This window comes from Cheilinus undulatus, linkage group 14, assembly GCF_018320785.1.
Source record: "Cheilinus undulatus linkage group 14, ASM1832078v1, whole genome shotgun sequence".
Classification (NCBI taxonomy): domain Eukaryota; kingdom Metazoa; phylum Chordata; class Actinopteri; order Labriformes; family Labridae; genus Cheilinus; species Cheilinus undulatus.
In genome coordinates, this window is record NC_054878.1 from 34418554 (window position 1) to 34429773 (window position 11220).

At 38.3% G+C, this 11220-nt stretch overlaps 1 protein-coding gene across 2 annotated transcripts in view; it reads right to left on the reverse strand.

The window, feature by feature from the left end:
• Window positions 1-8600, reverse strand: part of syt14b (synaptotagmin XIVb) — a 31326-nt gene extending 22726 nt beyond the window's left edge. For both annotated transcript variants that reach the window (XM_041805689.1, XM_041805688.1), the window contains exons 1-2: window positions 8577-8600; window positions 2723-2770 (exon numbers count right to left, since the gene is read on the reverse strand). In XM_041805689.1, the coding sequence (XP_041661623.1) occupies window positions 2723-2770; window positions 8577-8589 (61 nt within the window). In that variant the 5' untranslated portion in view covers window positions 8590-8600. The remainder of the gene's footprint in view (window positions 1-2722; window positions 2771-8576) is intronic.
• Between the last annotated feature and the right edge of the window lie 2620 nt (window positions 8601-11220).

Here is an 11220-nt window from a genome sequence, read left to right on the forward strand (position 1 = left end):
AAGAGTCATGAGAAAGTTGGAGTCATGTGGCACATGGCCCCAGGTGGCAGTCCAAGCCAGGACAAACACCTAAAAGGTTTATATTCAATGTACAGTCCATTCAGAAAGTATTCAGACCCCCCTACGGAGTGGACCAAGAAAGACTCCACTTCTGCAGAAGAGACAACTTCAAGCCAGACTGAAATATGCTAAAGCCAACCTTTAGAACGATTATAAATACTGGAAGCGTGTCCTTTGGTCAGATGGGACCAAACTAGAGCTCTTTAGCTATAGAGACGTTGCTTACGTGTAGAGAAAGAAGGGAGAAGTGTATAGCCCAAAGAACGCCGACCCCACAGTGCTAAGGGATTGCTTCAGTGCATCTGGAACTGGGATTCTCATAAAGGTATAAGGAATCATGAAGAAAGGATATGTGAAGATTCTGGAAGAAAAGCTCAACCAGTCAGCAGCACAACTGGATCTGGGTCATCACTTTGTCTTCCAATGTAACAACCCAAAGCATACGTGGCTCCTGGTGAAGAACTACCTCAAGCAGACCAAAGTGAATGTTACTGACTGGCCTGCATAAAGCCCTGACTTGAAAATTTGTGGGGTGAACTGAAGAGGAAGGCCTATGCCAGAAGACCATCAAATCTGGAGGAGCCTGAGAGACTGGCCAAAGAAGAATGGGCTATGATTCTTCAAGAGACCCGTCTGAGACTGGGACACTTATAATTCTGACCCTGTTATTTTGTGAAATAATTTTGTTCCTGTGTGCAAATGCTGTGTTAAAATTTTTCTTGCTCTGTTCAGCAGCACTTGGGAAATGCTTGGGAAAAAAATGAAATTTCCATGGGGATAATAATTTAGTCCTCATCTCTACATGTGGCACAACCTAACTACTCCCCTATGTACACCACTTTTCACCCATTTCTGAAAGTACACTTGCTTAATATATCTATTATTTTCAGTATGATTTAAAAAGGCAAAAAAGAATAAAAAGAACATGTTGGTGCATTTAAGGCCAATGTGTGAGGTGAGGCAGAAACAGCCCAAATGTTGCAGCATGTGTTCTGTAGCAGGTCCTCATTTCAAAGACAACCACTACCAGTCGCAGAATAAAACAGTCTTCAGTGTGAAAGCTGGCTTCCCCCTGCAGAGAAATATAACAGCCATAGTTTCTCAAACCTCCTGACTGCAGACTAAACTTATAGATGGACTTGTTTCACCATGGCAACAGGCAGAGACCTCCGCAGCCTGACAGCTAGTGTTGCTGCAGACCGCCAGGATGATGAATGCTAAACTCAGGAGAATGGAAAGAGAAGCGAGAGAGAGAGACAAGGAAGCAGCGTGGCAGTGTGAGGCTTACCTTTTCTACATAAATATCCTCTTTAAAAGCAGCTGTTCCCCGAAAAAAGCTCAGCTGAAAGGATCTAAGAAGAAGGGGGAAAACAGAGCGGATCTGCTCCGAAGTAATCCGACGTGCAATAAATCCCTTACAACTTAGTCCAGTCCAGCACTTGCCAGGCTATCGTATCAACTCTCACTGGTGACATTTGTTTCGATTGAGCCTGGGTGACCTCTGCAGCCTCCTGAGGTCCGAATGTACAGCTTATGGGCCTGTTTCCCTGGGGTTTGATGGCACTTCATTCACAGCCCTGCTCTGTAAATGTCAACGACAGCTGAATAATTTAAGACACCCGAGGTAACCTGACCCCTCTGTCAATGTACACTGCAAAAGTGGAGCGGCTTTGGACACAGCTAACCCTGCTATCATTTTTTCATATAATACCCATCATTCTCAGGAAAGTCTGATATTCGTCTTAACAGCAGAGATTAATGGATTTTTAATTCTCTGCTACCTCTTTCTCCTTATCTGCCCTTTTTAAATTCCCCTCTTTCACCCTAAGCTGTCCTCTCGAGTGAGTGCACGTACTATTTGTGTTAGAACAAAATAAACAAAACATTTCACTTATTTTTTTTCTTCACAGCGTGTGAACTGAAGCCGAACTCCGAACTGAGCCTCGGGATTCAATCTGCTTTTTTACCCCCAAGATAATGACTCTAGCAAGCTAACAAACATAAAAACGCTGCCACTGAAGCATTAAGGCTGAAAACAACAAATGAATAAATAACCTGTGAGAAACTAAATGTTTTTGTGCAACTAAAACAAAGGAAAATTAAATATTCTGTCATTTTTTTAGCCCTGTTAGGGCACAGATAGAAAACAAATTATGTCAAATTTCTTATCGACCTTTCCTAGATTAATAAATTATCCAACTTCTAAGTTTTTCAAAATGAAAGCAGCTGACTTGGGTGTAGTTTTCAGGGCATTCTTGTTTAAAAAGTAGGTAGGCAATCTGGAAATGTTGCTTACACATGGACCTCTGATACGAAACAAAACCTCCACGCTGAATAAATCATGAACACACAGCTGCTTTCTTTTGCTGAAGTGAGCCAAAACTTGATATGCCATGCATAATTCACACACAGACATTATGCTTTCTGAAGTTTATGCAGGGACACTTCTCCATACACCGAACCCAAGTGAAGATTCACAGGAATAAAGGAGGCTGAGACCTTGGGCAAAATGTTCGGATGGAGTGAACTATAAGGCTCTTAAAGTGATGTTGAGGAGTTCAGCCAAGCAAGTTGGACATTACGGGCTGAAAACAAACAAACGCATACACCAAATGTCCTCACATGATAATGCAGACTAACAAGTGCAGGAGCTCTGTCTTACCTCGTCTGGCACAGATGAGCTCATGAACACCACAGTTCCTCCCCCCTCCTGTGTGAAAAAAAAGATGAGAAGATGGAGAGTCAGAGGTTAGAAAATGTCTTCATGAGGAAACATATGTTCACGGCCTGGGTTAGGAAGGCTGACAGATGGGTATGCCAGAAAAAAATAACATGATTATCTGGAATTAACTTGGAAAACGTACAATCAAATGAACCATCTAGGACAAAAAGTTACAAAAATTGTGCACTAATTGTGAATTAATTTGCACTTATTGTCATTATTTATATTCAGTGTGGCTGTTCTGGGATCCCCCTGCACTTCCATGAGCATGAACAGTACACATTCCTGCCTTTCCTGTGCCTACAAGGAAAGCCTGAAGCAGGAAGAGAGGCAGCAAAAAAATCAGAGCAGAGCAGGCATCAGTGACAACAGAATGACACTGATTAAGTCAGAAGCAGTAAAAAAGAGGAGCTGGGGTGGAGGAGGGTTGCAGAAAGCGGCTTGCTGAGGAGCAACAAAGTTTAGCTACCATGGCTTAGCATGAGCGTGATTAGCATGTTGTGTGCTTAGAGCGAATCGGCTGGGCATCAGCTGATGAGGACCTGCGTGAGATCAGCTGATCTTGATTATATGGCTGCAATTGACCTTGGGCCTGCCTGAACTAATACTATATGCTTGATTAACAAAACTTAGATGAAGCCTTACAACCAGGTGCAAGCCCCGTCTTAAGCATTACCTTAAGGAGTGCTAATATGGGATGTTTTTTCAAACATCAACAAAGGCAAAGAGATAAGTTCTATTAACTGGTGTTGACAGGAGTTTAATGAAATAGATTGACGCATTACTAAAATTAAATCTTTAGAAGTAAACATGAAGTTTAGGGACAATTAACCTCAACTTAGCACAAACATTGGAAACAAGGGTTAATTTCTTGCAAACAAATAGTTAGCATACAGATCACCATACTTTATACTTTACTTCAGATAAAGGTACATGTCAGATTAGCAACTATTTTGCTACAATTCTGGTCAACAAAACAGATGTAAGCTGCTAGTTACAAGCATACAGCCTAAAATCAGAAGTATTTCGCTTTACAAGTGATCATGGCAACATTTGTCTAGCTATTGGAAAGGTAGAAAGGTAACCATAAAGTAGCAGTTGGCTATAGACAATTTACTTCTTTCCTTTTTTCTTTCCTTTTTTCTTGTTGGCTCACAGATAAATAAGAAGAATAACACCAATCTTATATCATCTTAAGGTCAACCTGGAGCCAGGGGACCTTTAGCTTAGCAAACAACAAAGGCCTAAAACAAAGGGTTACTGCTAGACATTAGCCTAAGAGATAGCTGGTAGCTTACAAACTGCTCCTAGCCCACAAACAGTTGTTAGCCTAGCAAACAGCTGCTATAGCTTACAAATATCATAGGCAAAAAATGAGAAATATCAAGTATTAAGCTAAATAGGAAGATTTTCCTAACCACTGAGAAGTTAACATTGAAGTACCAGTCAACAAAATCGTGCTTTCTGGCTAACAGAAAATGTTTTCAAAGTGCAATTTATTGCAAGCAGTTAATTACATTGAAACCAGTCTCATAGCCCATGTCTTTCCTTTTGTATTTGTGGAGCCAGAGGTCTGTTAGCTTAGCAAACCAAAATTACTAAAACACACTGGCAAGGGCCAGTGGACCAGCTATTAGCATACAGCTACTAGTATACAAAACTGCTTCCATCAACAAAAAAGTTGCTCAGTGGCCCAAGCTAACCCCTTTTAGCTTTGAAGTGCAACTAGAGAGATTTTTAACAACTGTATGGAGTTAAGTCAGTTGTCTCAGGCTACTTACTGTCTTTATGCTAACATAAACTAGCCATCTCATGTTTTAAACACTGGTACAGGACTTTGGACAAACAAATGCTGTGTCAATCTTCTACACTTAGTGGAAAAGCAAGTAATTATCACCCATAATCTTCAGCTAATTATTCAATATGCAGAGTAATGTGTACACTCCTTAAGTCATAAAAATTAGATTACACTGTAAGTTGTTGGATTTTTTCAAAAGAATATTTAAAAAAAATAAACTAGGCCTCAAATTTTATAAAAAAAGGGGCTTTAATTAAAGAAGAGTCACTGAATTTTGTCTTGTATTTCAGATGACAACCTACTGAATCTATTTAAGTACCTACTAGTTTAAATAAATGTATGCTAATGCTAAATGTAAACTCCCAAGTTGCAAGCAGCCTCAACAAATCCCGTTTTTATAATAACACGCTGTCATCAGTTTCACCGTATTATTATAGTGAACTATTTTACTGTTTACATTGTCTGTTTGGTGTTTTGCTGTTAAGCTAGCTCATAATCATGTTACCTTTTGCATTTCAGGAGGTTGTAAAACAACCTGGTAATGATTACATTTGACTGACTTTAATGCCTGTGAGGCTTAATTTAATGAGGGAGACTGATACCTACAGGCTTATGTGCACACTAATAAATTTCACACATTATCTCACATGGCTTAATGCCTTGGTGTCCAGATAGAGCGTATGCTTAAATGGTAGCTCTGTAACATTCTAAATAACTGGTATATGAATTACTTAACTGCATCAATACCTTGATTAAATGATTTTACTTATTTATTTTAATTTATCAAATTAACCCCCCCACACTCCCACGCTAAACTGGCAATAAAATGTTGAAAAATCATCCATGGCCTTGTAGTGTCACTTCCCTTACATGGGAGATTGGATGCTGTAATATAGTGTGAGGTGGGGAATTGATGTAGAGCTAGAGTAATGAGCTTTGAGGAGGATTTGTCTTCTGTCATAGACCAATGCTGACAGACCCTCACCGGACCAATTCACTTAATGGTAGAGAAGAACATTTGCTTGTCTTACAGAGACAAAAGGCTTGCCAAAACATAGCTATCAGTCATACACAGGTCACTTCTTCTCATAACAAAGAAGGCTTCAGTTCACTGTATCATGTGGTTCGTCTTTGTCTGAAGCCAAATAAACCTAAATTTACAGTTATAACCTTCAAATAGCAGGGTATACTTTAATGCAAAGGGAAAAATGTTCTAAAGCAATATTCACCAATGACAGAAAAGCTGAGCTTTTTAGTGAATTGAGATCAATTATGACAATATTAAAAATCTACTGGTATTTCTATGATATGGGAGAAAAGGAATGAGAATTACATAGAGATTATAACAATTATAGTTGCTCTGCCTTGGTTCAAAAACACTGATACTGTAATCTAATTATGTGGTTTCTAAGTTTGACAGAAGATTCATACTGAAGACTACTGAAGTACTTTTACCATCCAAATGAATTCAGTTCAAAGCTGAACTGAAAATTAAAATCTTTTATCTGTATATACATTATTATTCTTAAACATATAATTTTTTTAAATGTATTTAATAATGAGGGTCTGGGTACGAACAGTCAACGCTGATGGCAAGACAGACCATTCATCCGAGACACCACATATATCCCAGTAAGAGAAGTGCTGTAAATTGTCTATTCAAAGTATTTTCTGTTTTATTTCATTTTTTTAAATTTTAACTTTATTCATTAACAAAGTCTGGCAGTTACACTCATGAAATAACCACACTGCAAACACTGCAGACTAGCAACATCTCATAAATAAAACAGAGAAAAAGATCAGAGGTCTAATCTGGGATCAAACTACGTACAAACCCATTTTAAAAGTAGTTAAATGAATGGTGGCTTGCTTTAGCTGATAGCTTTAGATAAAGCTAACATAGCTACACTAGCTACATAAATAACTTTACTACATAAGCCAATGTAGCTATGTTTGCTTAAGCAAAAAAAACCTAACAGCTATGTAGATAACGTAGCTACATAGCTTACATAGCTTTTGTGAGCTTACCTTTAGCTACATTAGCTACATAACCACATTATCTAGCTCACACGGATACGTAGGCTACTCCTGCTGCATTAGCATGTTTTCATGGAGGCAAGCTTTATTCCTGTATGTTTTGTAATTTGTTTGTGCAGGTCAAGTTTTTAACTTTTGATATCCTAACCATTACCTTGACTTTTATGCTAACCCTAAATAGAAGTTAAATCTGATTTTACTTCGAAAATTTTAGCAGGTATTTCTCTTCTGAAAATACACAGCATCTTAGATGAACAGTCTTTGGGTCTCAAAGAATAATGCGGCTATCAATAGATTGAAATATAATTCCTTTGAAGGAAAATGTAAGTCTCTTATAATTCTTTTGATGTTTAATGACATAAAAATACAAAAAAACAAAGTTTGGAACAGTTCCATTTAGAAACGCAGTCATTTTGGCAAATTGGCAGGCAGTTTTGGTATGTACAAACTCATGTTAAAATCCCCTACATTCATGATTAAGACATAAGAATTGATATCTTTGAATCATTATTATTTTATGTCTCAAAACCAAAAAGGTTGCATTACCATTACATTTTGATAGCTTTATATAGAAAGCTGTAAAAGTTCCTGGAAACAGGCAACACATGCCTTTGAAATCATAAACCTAGGTAGATATTATAGGTAGGATTATTAAAACTGTATATACAGCCTTAAATGTTTCCATTATTGTATAAAATGTAATTTTCCATTGTTCCTCAGAGGTTTGAAGGTTCCACATCACAGTAAAATAAGTTGCCCTTATCACAAAGATTTCGAGGTGAACTCAGGTCAACACAAAGAAAGATTTAGGTATGGTCCTGAACAGGAAATCAACCACTAGGTTAATGTGCACAATGTGGTTAAACAAGGAATTTAGGTGACAAAAGATGTTTTGATACACAAGTTAATGACCAAAAGATCGTTTCAATTCCAATTCACTTCTAGCTGCATTAAAAATGCCTCGATTAAAATTCATTATTTGACAGAACGATCTAAATGAAACGTTTTAGCTTCGTTTAACGCCATCAGCTATTTATTTGAATTATGACATTTAAATTCCTGATTTAGATTAATGTCCTGAGCTACCGAGGCTCGAGACAACGCGGATACAGCGTAATAAAACGATAGCGTCCCTCTCACTGTCACCAGGTATCAATAAACACTGCTGCACGCACGGCTGCACGTGACATAATAAGAACTGTGTGACGGGACAACGGGTAAAAGGCACGCGCCTACTCCTGACTGACTCACTCATCCTTGAGTGTCTATCCTGTAATGTGTTCCGGTCAGTTACACCTTGAGAGGACGCTTATCCACCGTCATGTTGGTTTTAGACAGGTTGAACACATTACCCATGAATATTAGAGGCAGTGCCAACCGCACGTGAATCAACAAAATTAACGGTTACAAAGCAGCACAGTCATTTCAGAAACAGAGCGCTTCGTTCGAAAACGTTAATTTTTACAACATATTCATCCGCTAAGTGATGTAGTCCTTAAACTGTATCAAAACAAAGTCATGTGATGCTAAGTAGCAGCGGCTGTAACTGCCAGTTATGCAAAAAGATAAATATTTAAACTCATCGCTTCGCTGTCAGAAGCCTATCTCAGACAGATAAATCGAAAACGGCACCCAACGATCGAAGGAAACAACAGTCCTGTCTGCGTCTCAATCTACTTTTAGAATCACTTCACGCGGCTGAGGAGCTCGCGCGCATCCCATAAGGAGATCACAACATTCCTGCATTAGTGCGGGTGTCCGCACTTCAGCATCAGCTGCTAGCTGTCCCGGCTACGGAGCACTGCGGTACTCACAGTGTTTTTACTGAATAAACAGTCTTTTAAATTACAGAAAGACGTTCGCTCGCTTGATTTTCATGTGGTTTAAAAAAGCGTTCACGTCCTGTCCCGAGCAAAGTTTCTCACGAGTCCTGCAGTACACCTGAGAGCGAGTACTTACCGTCAATCGCCATGATGCTCTGTCCCGGACTCTACCAACTGTGGGGGGGGTGTGATGGAGGAGGGAGGTCATTCATGTGCCAGTGGACTGTGTGTGTAGGTCTGTGTGTGTGACGGAGAAAGAGAGGGGGGATTGTGTAAGTGTTGTGATTTCAATTACGCTACAAGGACACCGTTTAAGATAAGAGGGAATCCTTAACACGATTGATTATTACGATAAAAACAGACGAGCAGACGGAACCAGCATTCATTCAGCAGCTGAGAAAGAGAAGATAAAACTAGGGAGACGTTTTAAAAAAAACTGTATTTATTTTATTCATACGTTTATTTCATTCAATGAAACAAACTAAACAATTTATGATATCCAGTGTAAAATCCTCAAATTTGAATGAAACGGAACAGACAGAAGAATAATCTTATTATCACTGCTCCATCTTCACAAGAGATTACTCAACAAATCATACATACATAAGAAAAATAAAAACTAAAAAGGCTTTACATATATTATAGCCAAAAGTTTGCAAAATAAATGACATGCAGACCAATTATGTGTAACCTTGAAGACATTGAATCATTTCTACATTTGACCAAAAGTGTGGTAAATCAAAAAAAATGTCTGTCCGTGTCTGTGCAAAATTGCCCTCTTCATAGCAAAGGAAAAGGAAATGCCACTATAGACTAAAGCAGTGATTCTCAACTGGTGGGTCAGGACCCAAAAGTGAGTCACAAAGCTGTTTCCAGTGGGTCACAAATATATGTTATGACATAGAGTCCATGTAAAAGGTATTCACCTCCTTTGATGTTTTACCCTTTTATTGATTTTGTAAATCAGTCATGGTCAATATCATTTGGCTTTATTTCCCCCAAAAATTACAAAAAGTCCCTTTAATGTCAAAGTCAAAACATAATTCTACAAAGTAATGTCTATCAAATAAAAATATGTAAGGTAAAATAAGTAACTACATAAATATTCTCCCCCTCAAGTCAGTATTTCACAGCTCTGGGTCTGTGTGGATCGGCCTCATCAGATCAAAGAACCTTCTTCTTCTTGACCATGGGGTCTCCTACATGTCTTTTGGTGACTCTAATACAGATGCTTCAGAGTAGTCATAGGTGTCTTGGTGGCCTCTCTCACTAGTCTTCTTCTTGCACGGTCACTCAGCTTGTGAGGACAGCCTGATCTAGGCAGATTTACACATGTGCAATATTCCTTCCATTTCATGAGGGTTTTAATGGAATTCCAAGGGGGATGTTCAGTGCCTAGGTCATTTTGTTGTACCCATTCCCTAACTTATACTTCTCAATAGCCTTTTCTTTGAGTTGCTTGGAGTGTTCCTTTGTCTTCATGGTAAAATGGTAGCCAGGAATAATGATTAACCAGTGACTGGACCTTCCAGACACAGGCGTCTTTATTCTGTAGTCACTTGAGACACATTCGCTGCACTCAGGTGATCCCCGTTTCACTAATTGTGATACTACTAGCACCAATTGGTAGGACCTCTGTTGAATTAAGTCAGTCATTTTAAAGGGGGGCATTTATGCAATCACTTATTTTACCTTATATATTTCTGTTAAATTGAAAATCCTGTGAGGAAATCTGTTTTCACTTTGACAATAACAAGGGCTGTTTTGTATTTTTTGTCAAAAAAAAGCCAAATTATATTGACCATAATTGATTTATAAAATCAATAAAAGGGTAAAACATCCCAGGGGGTGAACACTTTTTATAGGCAATGTATGGGTGAACATACGGAACATCTATATATTTTTAGGTTTTCTTGAGATGACATGTCATTTTCAGAATTTTCCTTCAGGTTAATCTCTTTTCCTGGATAACAAAGATGGTTTTCCCAAGATTAATAGAAAATTCTTTGAGAAATTGCCAAATGTCCATGCTGTCTTAGGAAAAAATAGTGTAAATAAACTGTATGCATACTTGTCTATCTGTAATGATGTGCTTTTTAAAACATGTTTCTTTTGTCCCATTTATGGTTCAAACTTTTGTAGAATTTGGATCTTAATTTTTCATGTGGAGGTGATGTTGGGTCCTTATGCCCCATCAGAACCACTGGGATAAGTTTATCCTGATATTTCTTCTCATTGCCTCATCTTGTGAGAAATCCTGCCAAATAGCAAACGTTCACCAAAGCATGTCGCTACATGTAGTATGATATTTGAATTTTAGATCTTAAAAAAAAAATGTTGAGAACTTTTCATAAAGAAATACTTTAAAGCGACCAGCATGATCACACTGCTAAAACAGCCTTCCGGTTTTAAAGACTTCTAATGAGATTTGAAACCTGACTGCAGGGATTTACTACCATTTAGCCACAAGGTCACTAGTGAGGTCACCAAAGGTGAACAACAGGGACTGGCTCAGTTGTTGTTCTAGTGACAGTCTGAGTAACAATCAGATCTATTGCGACAAAGTTTTTCAAAAATCATGAATTTGGGTGCTTTTTTTTTTTGTGCATTTAACAGCTACAGTGAGACTAAAAAGGAGAAAGCTCTTATTTAGGAAAATGAAATAAGGAGTACTGTTGTAGTTGGATCAGAGTTGCACTAATGCGTCTGTTTAAGGGGATATTTCAGTAGTTTTGAAACTGGGTTGTGCTTGACAGTTGTCCTTATATTAGCCAGAGAGA